General features: G+C 53.7%; 1 protein-coding gene and 1 long non-coding RNA gene across 4 annotated transcripts in view; one reads left to right on the forward strand and one right to left on the reverse strand.

Moving 5' to 3' along the window:
* Nucleotides 1-2,404: 2,404 nt before the first annotated feature.
* LOC117013715 (uncharacterized) lies at nucleotides 2,405-5,003 on the reverse strand. The gene is made up of 2 exons (XR_004421367.1): nucleotides 4,945-5,003; nucleotides 2,405-2,600 (listed from the first exon to the last, which is right to left on the reverse strand). It is a non-coding gene; the product is annotated as an uncharacterized LOC117013715 (long non-coding RNA).
* Nucleotides 5,004-5,131: 128 nt separating this feature from the next.
* The window catches only part of PGS1 (phosphatidylglycerophosphate synthase 1), a 33,343-nt gene continuing 23,143 nt past the window's right edge, over nucleotides 5,132-15,331 (forward strand). For 2 of the 3 annotated variants that reach the window (XM_033089156.1, XM_033089157.1), the window contains exons 1-2: nucleotides 5,132-5,286; nucleotides 14,048-14,237. In XM_033089156.1, the coding sequence (XP_032945047.1) occupies nucleotides 5,153-5,286; nucleotides 14,048-14,237 (324 nt within the window). In that variant the 5' untranslated portion in view covers nucleotides 5,132-5,152. Of the gene's footprint in view, nucleotides 5,287-5,673; nucleotides 5,809-14,047; nucleotides 14,238-15,331 lie in introns of those variants that run through there. The other variant, XM_033089158.1, reaches the window with a different exon arrangement.

A 15,331-nucleotide genomic window follows, 5' to 3' on the forward strand; every position in this document is an offset into this window, starting at 1 on the left:
GTTTCAACTGTACTAAGTACTATGAAGGAGAAGTCCTGGGGGGGGGGCCCGGGGGCTGTTTGAGAATATCACAGGGAGACCTAATCTTTTGGGGAGGGGGACATCCGAGGGGATTCCCAGAGGAAGTGACACACGCAGGCTGATAGGCAACTGTGGTCTGGAGAGGTCACCTGACCTCCCCAGGTCTCCCAACTTGTAGGTGCCACGAACAAGCAGAGCCTGTTACCTGCACGCCACTTGCGTCTTTTCTGCTGGTCACTTCTGCCTCCCTCTCCCTCCCACCCACTGAAGGCTTTAGCCTCCTGCTTCCAAGCTCAAGATGAGGTGGCTACAAGCTGAGAAGTTGAGAATGCCATCCTGCATTCCACCTGTGAGAGCTGGGTCCTGCATATTCTCTGACTTCTAGAACTTTGTAAACTTAAAAATGTGTTTTACGAAAAGGCAAGGCAGTCCCGTGGTTCAACATTCAAGAGGTACAAACAGATGAACTGGGATATGCTGTCACCCTGTCCTCCTGTGGCATCTGGGACCTTTTTTCTACAGACCAAAGGACATGGGCAAAGTGGAGCCACAGGCTGAGTATAGCCCACAGATCCATTGGTTGGCCTGTGCAGAATTTTTAAAAGTGTTTGAAGCAACAGTTAAAATTATCAGGACATTTCACATCCACATCTGCATTTGGGGCTTTCTTGAGAAAAATCGGATGATCTGGCATCAGTGGGCCAGCATCATGGCAAGTAGGCCTCTGTTGGCCCCCAGATGGCATGTGGGCTCTGGAGCTCAGCACAGGCCCACCCCCGGGACAACTGCCCTCCCCTCCCTCCCCAGGAGCTGTGGGCTTTGACCCAGCAACTCCACCTGGCTTCTGTCTTCCTACCTCCCCTTCTTTTCTGGGGATTCACTTTATTTCCTAAACTCTAGGAGACTGGAAATAAATCAAGCCTGGGCCCAGGAGTCCAGGGCCTCCTCTGCCACCTGCTTGGGCCTCACCTGATTGGGCCTCATCTCAAGCAGGACTTAACGTGCATAGGAGTCAGATGCTAGGCCCCAGGAATAGTTAGCCTCTTGCCTCACTTCACCGTGGGGGGCTGCCCAGGGGAAGATGCGGCAAGGTGGCGTTCAGCCCTCCACCCCTGGCTTTAGCCACCCAAATGAGCCGCAGGGGAGCCCGGGCTTCCCTGGAGCATAACTGGCCACAGGCCGACGTGCTTCCCCGGGATGGGCTGCTGCATCACGGAGGCACACAGCTCCTTGCTGGGGTGGTGCTGGCTGCCTGCCACGCCACAAGAGGCCGAGATTCCCCTGAAACTGAGAGCTGCATTTATCTCTCACCAACAACAGAGAAACAAACCAGTGTGCTCTGCCCAGGAGGCATTTCCAGAAATTTGGGCTCTGACTTCTTGTTGATAAAATGCCAGATTATCCTCGGCCTCTCTGTGGTGACGGAGCCATTGTGCAATAGGTGTTTTGTTTTGCAGATGACAAGATTTTCGACATTGAAAAGTTTAAGTGATAAATGCCAGAACCTTGACCGGTTCCCCACCCCTACCGGGGAGGTTGCTGATTTGAGCTTCAGTGTTTGACAAATTTGTTCCTTACAACCTTCAGTTCCTCCAGCCTCCCCACAGCCCCAGCTGACTCAGACCCCTGGTGCCAGAGGACCTCATCTCTCCCAGTTTTAGGGCCATACAGGGAAAAGCTGCTTTCTAAAGCTGAAGATGGCAAACTATGGTGCACGGGCTGGTGGACTGTTTTTGTAAATAAAGTTTTATTGGCAACACAGCCACATTCATTTGTATTTCTCGTGGCTGCTTTTGCTCCAGGGTTGAGTAATTGTCATCTGGCCCACAAAGTATAAAATATCCACTATTGGGCCCTGTAAAAAAATGTTTGCCAGGCGCTGCTCTCAGGGAACAGAAGCCTGCCTTATGCCTGGGAGGGCTAAGGTCAGGTTTTAGTTTTGGGGAAAGGGTGTCGAGGACTGGAAAAGGTCAGAGTAACAGCTCAGTGAGCAGGATGTATCCTGGGGAGAATGAAGGCAGGAAAAGGGCACGTGGCCTGAAGGGAGACGTAGGGTTCACGTGAGCCCGCCCCAAAAGGGAGGCCTGAGCGGCTAGGTTTGCAAACTGACCTGTGGCAGCAGGTCAGTAAACTCCCAGGAGGTCAAGTCACTGTTGTCCCCAACCTGGGTGGAAAAGCACAAATGGGGTGGTTCCCTCCTGCAGCTGGGAGGCTCCAGAGTTGATCACCTTCACCTCGCGTGCAATCGTTAAACCAGCATGCATGGAGCCCACTTCTGGTGTCAGGTCCTCTTCTGGGGACTCAGAGCCCACAAGGCTCCACGGGTTCACACAGGGAGGGGGCAGGGAGACAAAACACACAACAAGCAACCAAGGAATTAGATTAGCTCACAGTGTGTAATAGGAAGAAAAGAAAATCCTGTTATTTTACAATAGGAAGGCTTGTATGGAGAGTAGAACGGGTTGAACAAAGGCCAGGTTGCTGAGGCTGGGCAGTGCCCAAGTGGAAGAGTGGAGGGAGAGACGGCCAGTGGCCCCGAGGCTGAGTTCATTGCATCCTTAGTACCTGGGCTGGTTTCCCTGTAAAATAAGAGCATGCTCCTCAGAAACAACGGATCAGCCCACCTGTCAAAGTGAGTTTCTCATTGCTGAGGCAGAAAGTGGGCTGGCCAGCCATTCCTCCCTCTTGAATTTGCTGAGGGTCTTGTGTTTGGGAGAGACGCCTGCGACCCCCTGCCCCCATACACACAAAGCAAGCTGGGGGAGGAGGGGCCTTCCTCCTGCAGTGGCAGGATTTTGCGCTTGGGTAGTGAATCACAGACAGTGAGGCACGGGCACTGGGCTCAGGATTTCCTGGTGTTTCCTGCCAGGGAGACCAGTCTAGCTCTCAGGGGCAGCAGCCCCCCACTCCCTGACGTCAACTCTCCTTCCAGTGAATGGGTTTCCTTTTCCGTTTGGGAAGACACCGTCTCTGTCATCAGTCCATTGATCCTGGCATCCCCCATTTGGGAAGGAGCGAGTAGACTAACGAGAAGGCAGTGGGTGAGGGGTACTCAGCGGAGGGGCTTCTGAGCCACCAGGGGGGGTTCTCAGAGGACAGAAGGACAGATGCCTTCTGTCCAGGGTCATCAAGGTGTGAATAGAGAACCCCAGCAGCACGAGTAGTGTCTGTCCAGACTGCCTGCCCTCCAAGCAGCTCGGATGCTCCCAGGAAGACTCTCTGGGGGCACCTGAGTTACCTGAGCAGGTCTTATTTCTTCTACTCACTCAGCAACAAGCTCAAATGATACCTCCTGGAGGAAAGAATGTTTGTGCTGTCATCATATAAATGTAACCACTTAAAAAATTGCTCAATCTCTGAAAACCATTATTTAAAATTTTTGCAATCTCTAAATGTGTGTGTTCTGGGGCAAAGTTGTGGTTGCTTCACTCTGGTTGTAACCCGACTGTTTCGAATCAGCCATGAAGGCCAGAGGCTCTCCGTGTGTGGCTTCGAAAGGCACTGGGTCATTGCCTGCTGTTTATACTTAATGTAAATACTGCAGTTCATGTAAATTTCCCAAACCCAGTGCTATCAATCTCCGGGTGTGTTGCTACAATTTACCGGTTGGAAATTCCCAGTGGGACAGTACCACGGTTGTTTGTCTCTCTGAATACCTCACCCCGCAAAGCACCTCATGCAAAAAGAAGCGACCAGCTCTTTTCAGAATGGTTAGGATCTCCCGTGGTCTGGGAGATGCTCGCCACGGAGCTTCATGGTGCAGCCAGCCGTCCAGCAAGTTGCGTCTGCAAACACCCTGTGCCAGGCACGGTGCAAAAGTGGAACCATGCAACGGATGGTCTCATTCTAGTTACTGGAAGTTAGGAAATTTGATGATTCACTACTTCTACTTGGAAGAGTTGAATTAAATTCCACGTTGTATTTTGTAAAACTATCTAAACTTAAAGGAAAAATTAAAATCAATATGAAATACTTGTTGATGGCGAACAACTTGGAAATTCTTGAACAGCACCAAGTGACCAATTTTCACATTTTGGTGTATTTACTTTCAGTCTATACACTCATTCCAATTTTTAACAAAAGGAGATAAACTTTATACTGCTCTTTGGTAATTTGGTTTTTCCACTTAATGTCATTAAACATTCTTCTAGGACAAACATTCTTCCAGAACATAATTTTTTATGGAGGCATGGTTTTCCAACATAGTGACACCATAGTGACACAGCATTGTTTATTTAACTAACTCCCCCACCGCCCATTACGTCCACATTTGTTTTGCGTCCACATTTTTCGATATGAACAATGCTGAGATGAACATTCCTGTAGGGAACGTGTAACTGATTTGCTTCGGATAATTTGGTGGAAGTGGATTTCGGAATGTTTTGTATCCAGTGTGTTCATATCCTTTTAACCTCCCCCTCCCCCCTCCCCCTGGGAAATGATTGTCTCCTACAGCTTTCCCAGTTTCCAAGTCCCAGGTCATGTAGGGCCCCCAAGGAGCCACATGTTGCAGACCAGCGAGCTACCTCTCCTGCCCGTCCGAATACTGCAACGTTTTCCTTTGTAAAATCAGCTACAGAAAGTTCTTGGCTATAGGGATGAGCTCCGTCAGCTTCTTTGGCCTTAGTCCCGTACATTCCGGGGGCCGCTGACAGCCTGTGTGTCTGGGCGCATCAGAAGGATGCAGGAGTCTCCGTTCCCTGCACAAACATTGTTTGAGCTGCTCTGTGCTATGGAGCTGCAGGCCGCGGGGCTGACAAGGTGCAGATGGCTTCGCCTCCTCGATGGGGATTTTCCGCGCCCGAGTGATTCAGCCGAACCCAGCGTTGCACAAATCTAACGCACACCTTGGGGGAGGCGCCTGGGCCTATCAGCTGCAGCCCAGACTCGATCGTGGGGTCTGAACAGCATCGCCCCACTTACCACGCTGCCGAGCGGGCGAGGGGCGCGGTGCCGGCGTTCAGTGCCTCCCGGGCCCCGGCGCGCAGGGGGGGAAACCGAGGCTGGGGGGCGGGGCCGCCATCCCGCCGCGGTTCGCACGCGTGCGCGCCGCCCCGTGTCCGCGCCCGTGTCCCCGCACGCGGTTGTCAATAAAGTTGTTTCGCGCCGGAAGCGGAAGCGGTGAGTCTCCATGGCGGCGGCGGCTGCGGGGCCGGTGTTCTGGAGGCGCCTGCTAGGCCTCCTACCCGGCCGGCCCGGGCTGGCCGCGCTCCTCGGGCGCCTGTCCGACCGCTTCGGCAGGAACCGGGACCGCCGGCGCAGGAGGTGAGAGGGGCGGCGGGGCCGACGCGACGCCCGCCCGCGCGCCCCCCGGGTGCCCGCCGCCCCCGCGGGCTCCCCACTCCGCTGCCTCGCCGCCAGCCTGCCCCGGGGAGGCGCGGCCGGTGGCCGACGGGCGGCCGGCCCGCCGGCCCTGCTTGGCCGGCTCGGCCTGCGCGGTGCCCGGCCACCGGCCGCCCACGCCGCCCCCGGGGGTCTGTGTGCCCTGCGGGAGGGCGCTGAGTGCGGGCGGTGCGTTGGCCTCAGGATGTGAGTGGCGGAGAGTCTTGTCGCGACAGACACTGTTTGGGCTCGGAGGGGTCTGGCCCGTGTACACCTGGCTGTGAGGGGACTTGGCGGGCGTGAATCGGCCCTGCTGGGATTCTGTGCGCGCAGCGTTTGTCACATCCTGCCAGAGAGGGCTGTGAGGCAATCCTGACCCTCAGTAACACTCACGCCAGGGCAGAGGAACCACTCGAACCCCCTTCGACGCTTTTCAAGGCGCCCGTGTTCTGGAAAAGTACTGAAGTGAGTTATGTAAATGGTGAAGTAGGCTTTGAAGCGATTTGTTCAGGCAGTGGTCTTTAAAGTCAACATTTGCCAAGAACACGCTGACCTAAGAGGCCTGCAGCTACTGCTAAGATTAAAAAAAAAATTCTCTTGTGTGCAAACAGTTTTATTGTTAGATTGGAGCCTTACACTTGATCCTTAAAAAAAAGAAAAAAAAAGGTCTTAATTGCATCCTTTAGTAGAGTTTCCCTTGTCTTAGATTTTGATGTGTGCTACCCGGGTGAGATTTGACCTCCTGGCTTTGGGTACTGAGATCTGTGGTCTAGTCATGTGTGCTGATTCTAAGTATGGAAAGGAACTTGCTTCATACTGGGTGACGGTGGAAGATTTTCAGCAACAAAGTTTGATTTAGGGGAACTTTTAGGTGGTAGAATCAGGATGGAACTCTTGGAAGCCTGCTGATCAGAAAGGCTTTTCAGATTCACATCAGGGAACCCAGTAGGAGTAGGGGTGGAGAAGAAGTGGCCTCTCCATTTTCTGTAACTGGTTCTTAGCGAAGACCTGTCCATTCCAGTGGGTAGTGAAATCAGATGATTTCTACATCCTGGCATCAAACTACCGAGAAATTTAGTTTAAAGTTTCAAGAAATGTTCTCTCCTCAAAGATGAGATGTTTAGGCAATTTTGTCATTTCCCTGTATGTATGTAACCCATACGAAAAACACTTCATTATTCATCGTTGTTTAACTTTAGAATTGATTGCTAACGGATGTTGGGCAATCTCTACGAATTCTTTTAAAAAAAGGCATTAACCTTGAGTGGTTTTTTTGGGGGGGAGGGGCGGCGGGGGCGGGCATTGTGTTGGTGGGAATAGTCTAAATTGACTTTTTCCAATGTCCTTTTTGTAAATAGTATCAAGGGACGCAGCTTGTGTGGCTCCATATGTCTTTTTGTTTAAGCAGAGAGAGAATTGTTTTTCTAGGTCAACACTTAAACCAGAAACTCAGTTAAATCACAAACACAGAAGCACACGTTAGAAATTGGAAATAACGCCTGTACTTTGATCAGTATTGTCGCAGTACTGTAGGTTTCTGACTTTCAGTTTGCAGATTTTTTTTTTCGATTCTCTGTGGCCTTGGTGTTTGGGATTACTCATGTCTCTGGCCACTCACCCATGGCTGCTGGCTTTCGTTTCTCCTCTATTGTTCAGTTGCACCCCCCAATTCCTCATTCCCAGAATGATGTGGTTTCTTGTAACTCTGATCATTGATTCATTGATAGTTCTGTGTAGTCATGAACTTAAATCATTTTAGATCTTAGGTTGCCAGTCTGACTCAACTTTTGGAGTGCCTGGTGGGTGAATCCTCGTGGCTAGTAAGAGCAGTGGTGAGAGGGAACGGTTCTTTGACTGCAGTGGTTTTAGTAATAAAGATAGCCATAGTGACAGAGAACTCTAGTTAAAATTACTTCTAATTAGTGATCCAGAAATACTGTTGTTTTGTCTTACCGTGTATCCCTGAAAATAAGACCTAGCCGGACAATCAGCTCTAATGCATCTTTCAGAGCAAAAATTAACATAAGATCCAGTCTTCTATTATAAGACCGGGTCTTATACTATAGTAAAATAAGACTGGGTCTTCTATTATAGTAAAATAAGACCCGGTCTTATGTTAATTTTTGCTCCCAAAGATGCATTAGAGCTGATGGTCTGACGAGGTCTGATTTTTGGGGAAGCACGGTAGCAGGCGTCTGACTCATCATTATGGACTGTTGGACTCATTTATTCAGCTTAGATAGAGCAGTGTGATGCTGTGCCAGGTACCTAGGCAACAAAGATAAGCCATACAATGCTCAGACCCTAAATAACAATAATAGTGAAGTAAGGGAGAAAAAGCCGTGGCAGGACCTGAGAGGCACACTGGGAAATCACAGGAGGCTTCCTGGTGGTGGTGGTCTCAGCGTTACGCTTTGGAGTAGGCTGGGTGAAGAATGGGGGAGTGGGTGTCCGAGGAAGATAGTGAGTGATGTGGTCGGGTGACCGTCGCAGCAGGAGTATGCAGTTCTGAGCTTCCACAGGTACTCAAACCATTTCCAGGACCTGAGGAGGACACTGAGTAGGGAAGGGAGGGAGAGAAGGGAGCTGGAAGTCAGCCAGTCCCCTGGGCCAAGACGTGGGGAGGCAAGCTCTGAGATTCTGTGTGCTTTCTTGTGCCAATGGTCTAGGCCTGGCATGGTGGGGCTTATGTGAGGTCAGGAGCAGTGGGAGAAGAAAAGAGGGTGGCCTTCGAATCAGCTCTGACAGGGGCTTGTGTAGGGCGAGTGCTGAGAAGGTAGGTGAGGTCTCTGACTCAGGTGGCTGCAGGGACGGTGGCATGCTTCACTAAGACGGAGGAAGAAAGGACCCGGGGTGGGAGATATTGATGAGGTGAGTTTGTGCCTGTTAGTCGCGCAGTGTCCAGGTGTGTCCAGCTGGAGGTGTTCAGTGTTCAGTTGACTGGCAGAGCTGGAGCTCAGGAGAGGGAGATGAAAACTTAAGACTGTTTTTTGCAGTCATCAGACTACACAGAACTGACTTGTTTTTCGGAGTACCTGAGACCTAGTGGGAAACGTGTCAAAAGGGTGTTAGTTCCTAATCTTGAGCTTGCCTGCCATACAAGGAAATATTTTCTCTGTGGCCTCCTTTAAAACACACACATTATTTTCAATTTGAGCTATATGTGCAGTAAAGTCTTTGTTTTTGAAACTGAAGTCCTATTCTAGGGGAGGTGTGTGTGTGTTGAGGGGGGCCCTTAACTTCCCTGAGTTATAAGAGGGAAACACAACTAGCAGACTGTTCTTTTTTTTTTATTTTAAACTTATCGGGGTGACAATTGTTAGTAAAATTACATAGATTCCAGGTGTACAATTCTGTATCACATCATCTATAAATCCCATTGTGTGTTCACCACCCGGAGTCAGTTCTCCTTCCATCACCATATATTTGAGACTGTTCTTTCAATTAGATTTTTTTATGTTACGATGGCAGGTCAACATACTCTTGTTCGACCTGGTAGCAGTTCTGCTCAGAGGGACCACCAGGCTGCCAGGAGTTACTTTTTCTTTGAACTTGAGGCGGGGACCCAGTCCTCCCGACTCGGAGCTCAGTAGACCCATCTCTTGGTTTATTAGAGCAGCGGTAGAATGGGTGGGAGGGGGATATTTCGAATCGAAGCATGATTTCCCCAAATAATTCAAATTGGATCTTGCTGGGAGTTAGAATAAGAGTCGCAACTGCCTGACTTTTCAGTTGTAGCTTCGTTCAGTTAACGTGCCTGTCCCCTGAGCACATTGCAGCTGGGGGGCATTAGGCTGGGTCCGTCGGTTGGGTGTTGGTACAGAGCTAGCAACTAGCCTGGCATTAAAGTGTTCTGATAGGTGACCCCTGGTAAGCCTGTGATCTGATTGATGTGAGCGAGGCTGGGGAGTCAGGCCGGTGGAAGCCAGTTGGATTAGTAGAACACGTGACTGCTTGTCATCAGGCACTGCCGCCCGAGGTGTGGTTGTAAGTACATTTCAGATTCCAGGCCCCTCCATGTGGTCGACTTCCTTTTGGACAAGCTGAGAGGAGAGTCCTCTGGTCAGCCTGAAGCCAAATGCTGGCAGCCCGGTCTCTCAGGTCGGACTGCTTGTGGGGGTTCAGCGGGCCATGTTCTGTTGTGACCTACGGGAATCCACACTCACTTCCCTGGCGGGGGGGGCGGGGGGGGCAAGGTCTTGCATTAGTCAGGAAGGGCTGCCTGCTGCCAGGCTTGCAGGAAGTATGGTACCTTCATGTAGTTTCTTGAGCCTTTCTCAGGAAGTGTTATGACTGTTGCTCTTTTCTCATTAGTTAACTTTTTTTTTTTTAACGTTTAAATGTATATGACTGAGGGGGGAGAGTAGGTTTTTCTTAAAAAGTAGTTTCTGAAAATATGGCAATCCAGAGAGCTCAGTTTCTTTTAAAAAGTCAGTCTTTTTATGTCATTGTGTGTGGATTTGGATGGGACCCAAGCCACAGCGTTTGTCCCACAAATCTTATCTTATAGTTCCCGAAGGGCTCAGGAAGCTTTAGACCGTGGCTCTGAGCCTGCAGTGAGGGACGCTTCGGGACAGAGACTCCAATCCCTACCCTGTCCGTCGTGGAGGTGTGATTCATGTCTGGGGACCAAGCCCCGCATAGCCGAGGGAGAAATCCCTAGGAGTTTGGCCTGCTGCCTTGTGTCCCATCGTGGGTGTCACTGCCACAGCCTCAGGGGAGGCAGTCCTGCGCCCTTGGGCACGGAGGGGCTGGACCCCTAGGTTCAGTTCTCATCGTTGGCCTTTTTTTGTTGGCATCTCTGCACTGACCACGAAGGTGCTAGGTGGCACCTTCAGGCCCATTGTTGCACATCCAGACAAAGGAGAAAAGCAAGGTGGCCGTTTTTCTCCATGGAGCATGGGCCACTTCAAAGTTTGGTGAAACGGACAACTGCTATGTTCCACAAAAAGGAGAAGTGCCTTCTGTGTCCGTCAGGCTCCCCTGTAGGGAGGTGTGCCCCACGCTGCTCTCACTGGCAGTTTGGCTGGTTATTCTGCACTCAAGCCCCCGGCCTCCCCAGTGGGGCCTCCAGCCCAGTGCTCGGGGACCAGAGGACGAGCGTCAGTGCACAGTCCTCAGTCAAGCGGTTCCTCTGGGGTCCCTCAGATGGTGGGCAGAACCCGCCCTCCCTGCACGCCCCCAGCCTTCATACTCACTGTGACCCACGGGCCCCCTACCCACCTTCCATCCTCTCGCCCACTCCCCTCTCTGGGTGCAGGAAGGGCCTCAGTGCTTAGGCCCTGCCCAGCTCAGGGAACCCTCCCACCCCCCACCGGGGCTGAACCTTCACCAGAGTCCCGTGTCCCACCCTTTCTAGAGGATGCCGGCCCCTTAACACTCGGACCTGCAGGCTAAGGATCGATTTGCCTGGTTGGTTTGGTGGCTCTTGTTGCCTCTGCCACCAGCTGAGGGCGGTTGGGCAGTAGTTGGGTTTGCATGAGTTTGAATGCTGGGCACCCCCCTGCTCTGGGCACCCTCCTGCTCTGGGCGCCCCCCTGCTCTGGGCGCCCCCCTGCTCTGGGCGCCCCCCTGCTCTGGGCACCCCCCTGCTCTGGGCGCCCCCCTGCTCTGGGCACCCCCCTGCTCTGGGCACCCTCCTGCTCTGGGCGCCCCCCTGCTCTGGACACCCCCCTGCTCTGGGCACCCTCCTGCTCTGGGCGCCCCCCTGCTCTGGGCGCCCCCCTGCTCTGGGCGCCCCCCTGCTCTGGGCGCCCCCCTGCTCTGGGCACCCTCCTGCTCTGGGCACCCTCCTGCACTGGCCCTAGCCCTGTTCTCTAAAAGTGCCTGATGTGCCCACCTGAGGACCGAGTGGGCTTCAGAGAGGCCGGGCCAGCGGCGCCGCCACCTCCTGTCGTAAGTAGACACGGGCTGGGTGGCATCCAGACCAGGGTGAGGCAGGGAGCCCTGGCCAACTTTTGGAAATCGTGTGTTTAGTTCTCTGCTGTGGGTGTGACGTGGCTCTGCGTTTTTGGCAGAATGAGCCCAGCTCCCTGCCTCCTCAGACCTCGGGGGTGACGTTTCTGACCTGGGACAGGTTTCCTAGGAGCCCTTCCTGCAGTGAGGGGCGTCCTGGTGGAGGGGCCCGGATTCCTGTGCCGGAGGAGCTGCTGCGAGCACGGGGGGAACCTTTTCTGAGGAAATACCCAGGGATTCCCTTGTGGAAAGCGGGAACTAACCCCCACGGGGTGCCAGCTGAGGTGGAAGGAAGAACGTGGGTCCCGAGCAGGCTCTGGAGAAGCCGCAGTGGGCGCTCAGGGCGCATGGGCTGTGGTGCCCGTGGAGGCGCCTTGTCAGGTGTCAGTGTCCCCAGGCTAGCTGTGGTACCCCTCTGTGCTGTCACTGGGGGGCCTTTGCTCCCTTCCAAAGCACCTTCCTCTTTGGTACATGAAGTTGCCACGGAGGGTTGGGTCTCCTCACAGTGAGTCCCTGAAATCGAATTGGCTTTCAGCCCCTGCTCCTCTCTAACAGAAATGAACGCATCAGCTCGCAGATTACACAGGAAGCCTGTGTGGAAAAGCCCTCAGCAGAGGCCCTGGGGGAGCTTCCTGGGGGAGCTGTCTGCCTGGCGGGGGTGAGCCCTGCCCACCTGCCCATGGAGGCCCGGGACACCTGAGCCCATCCCGCCCGAGCCTGCCAGAGCACCCCTCTCCCCGGCGGGACAGAGGTGGCCGTGGACCTGACACCTTTGTCCACTCGTCAGCTGCCTGTTGAGACCCTCCTGGGCCCTCCTGGCGATGGTGGCCTTGGCCACTTCCTGCCCACACCTCTGCTTGTCTGGAGTACCCCCTTCCCTGTCTGGAGCTCACCAGGTTTTCAAAGCCCGTTTGAAGGCAGGGTGTCACCAGGCCTTCCCAGTAGCTCAGGTATCACCAGCTCCCCTTTTTGATCACTCGAAGCACACGTACTGTGTATTTTGACCTCTGTCTAATTAATTTGAGCACTTTCATTCTCAGATAATTTCTTAAGCTTGTTTGCCACCAGGTTTGTGGGAGGCGGGGGCTGTGCCCGGTTCTTCATTTGCGCCCTCCATGGCGCGTCATAGGTGCTCACATGGTGACTTGGCTGGAGGCCCAGGTTGGCACTCGCCGTCTCCCAGGTGCGTGTGCCAAGGAGGTGTTTGCTCATCCTCTTTTTCGGGGACTGAGTCTCTTGGCCCGTATGAGGAGTGAGTGGGACTGGCTGCATGGCCTGGGGAGGCGGGTGACGCTCTAGTGCTTTGCTATGGTCCGAGGGGTGGTATGGTAAGTGCCGCGAGGCCGGGAGAGCAGTTGACCTGACGCGGCTCTGGGGTTTGCACCCTGACGGGCTGTGTTCAGTTGATGACTGTTAGCGGGAGGCCCCGGTGCGGCTGCGAGTGGACGGGTCAGTTGGCAGCCTCCCCGCTGCCTCGTGGTTTTCCGTTGGACTGAGGGTCTCCCCTCTCCCCTGGAAGTTAGCCTCGAGCACAGCAGGTTTGGGAAACCGAGGCAGCCATCCGTTGTGCAGTGTCTAGGCCTTTCATTTGAAGCTGCCTCTCAGTGTCTGGGAGCCAGAGAAACTTAGCAAGGTGTGGTCAGCACCCCATTAGAGACCGTGGGGAGGGCAGCCGCTCTGCCCTCTGAGGCCCGGGGCCCGGGGAGCGGTACCTTCCAGCGCTGACTAACGTTTTCTTGGCGATGAATGGGCCATGACAGACCGGTGGGCTTTCTGGGAAGCACAGCTGTGAACCGTCTGGCCGCTGTGGAGGCCCATCCACAGCCGGGGAGGATTCAGGGCTTTATCATGAGGCAGGTCCATGACATCATCTTCCTGGAACATTTGTGGCCCTGCAGGCCTCGGGGTGTTTAAGCACCTTTTCCCCAGAGTCCCTCTTGAGGCCGTGGCACGGCAGGCAGGATTTTCCTGCTGCCGTTTGTAGGAATTCAGATCCGGGCTGGGTCTGTGTGGGGCTCTGGCCACACCCCGCATCCCGGCAGGTGTTCCAGTCCCCAGGCCACAGAGATGGGGCCCTGGAGCCGCGCGTGCTGTGGTCCCAGGCGTGGCTGGACGGCAGGGCCAGGGTGCAGCTTCATGTGGTTGTCCAGCGCTGGCCAGAGGTGGGGCGTGACCCCCGAGGAGGATGTGTCCAGCGTGGAAGGGGCAGTCGTCACCACTGGCACCTCTTGAGATGACCTCCTCTTCCCCCACTTCCTGCTCCAGCTTTTCTTTTCATATCCGAGTATTAAAGAGGAAACTTAATTTTTTGGGGGGTCCTTCCTTAGCCCTGTTTATCTCATCAGTCATACAGCTGGGGGCCTGGGGTGCAGTCATCAGGCTTACACCACACTTGCCCTTGTTCTAGGTGGCCTTCGAGGGCTCCCCAAAGGTGGGCTTGTTAGGGGCAGTGTTAACACGCAGTGGTCTCTGTGAGTTTGCTTGTTGCTGCTCTAAATCCGGGGTTGTTTGGAGTTCGCATTTGGGGTTTATCCATAGGCGTCAGCACTTCTCAACTTGCTTGGCCAGTGGGGTCTGAAGGAAAAACCTTTTTGCAACGTTTGAGTTGGGCTCATTTAAAATGGTCTAGAAAATGTGAAATTGGCCAAAAAAGAAAAAAGAAAATTCCCAGCTTCCCCGCTTCCCCAGTAACAGTGACTTCTGAGGAAGTATGTGAGAAGTATGACCCTGTGCATGTCTCTTTGACCAGGTCACCATGGCTGTTGTTGGCTCCTTTGCTGTCCCCAGCTGTCCCCCAAGTCACCTCCCCTCCTTGCTGCCTGTGTCCGGAGGGTGTGCACAGGTTCCAGTGGATCAGAAACCTGGTTCCAGAGTTTGGCGTCTCCAGTTCTCATGTCAGGGTGCTGTCTTCCCCCACAGAGTTTTTTGAGCTCATGAAGGTAAGTCGCATCTGAGAGAGAGAGTGATGGACGTTTGAGTTACAGGCCTGGGCAGAAGCACCACCTTCGGTTCTGGAAGGTGTGCATGGCTGCTCAGCGTACTCCTGTGGGTTCTGCCTGGCGGGTTTCAGCTTCACACATGGCTGGGTCGAGCCTCGATCAGAAGCTCCCCGGAGTGGCGGAGGTAGCGTAGCCCCGAGTGCGGGGCGGTGGGGGGCAGGACCTGGGTTCTCAGCTTAGGGCAGGTCGTCCCCTCTGTGCTGTGCTGTAGCCCACGGGGAGGGAGGCTGTGAGGGCGCGTGGACCACACCGCACGGCACCGCTCAGGACGTCTGGAAGGAATGGACCTGGTTCTAGTCAGGGCACGCTAGGCCTCTGCCCTGGAAACCGCTCCAAATCTAGTAGCGTCATCTTGGCAGACGTCATGTACAGGAAGTGAAGACCCAGGTGACCCACAGATCCTATACGTAGGAAGTGGCCGGAAGCCTCTTGCGCAGCAGATAACCTGAAAATTTGGACATCTGGTTTTGGGCCGTATTAGCCTGGCTCTTATCTGTGACCCTGACGTTTGTGTCTCTTTCCTGGTAGACACGCTAAACTGCATTGGAGGGGGGTTCAGCTTTCAGTACATTTCTCAGGTGTCTGTGACGTGTCCGGTTTATTCGTGGTCAAACTGCTAATTGGAATGAAGTAATTCAACGCCAATTAATTTTTATTACCATGAACTCTCAGAGTTCGGATTCAGTGAGGTTAGGATTTGGTATGGTGAGGTCAGCCCGGCAGAATGCCGGGAAGTCACAGGAAACCGGTAGAGATTCATTTCTCTGCTGAATGGACTCTAGTTCGTTTGGACGCTTGCTCGTTTTCCCTGCTTGTCCCTGTTGTTCTGGAGACCCGCCTGGCTCAGGCCAGTAGGCGTGGGGAGCGCATGTGCATGTGTGTGCACCCACATGTGAACTCTGCCCTCCTTCACTTCCCTGCCCGGCTCGTTGGTCCCGTGCGTCCTTGTTTGTGTACAGTCCATGCCAACGCTGTTTGTTCTTGGCTCCTCTTTGCTTCTCTGCTTGGCCTGAAGAAACACAGTTTTCAGAGGA

The sequence above is a fragment of the Rhinolophus ferrumequinum genome, chromosome 21 (genome assembly GCF_004115265.2).
Source record: "Rhinolophus ferrumequinum isolate MPI-CBG mRhiFer1 chromosome 21, mRhiFer1_v1.p, whole genome shotgun sequence".
Lineage (NCBI taxonomy): Eukaryota > Metazoa > Chordata > Mammalia > Chiroptera > Rhinolophidae > Rhinolophus > Rhinolophus ferrumequinum.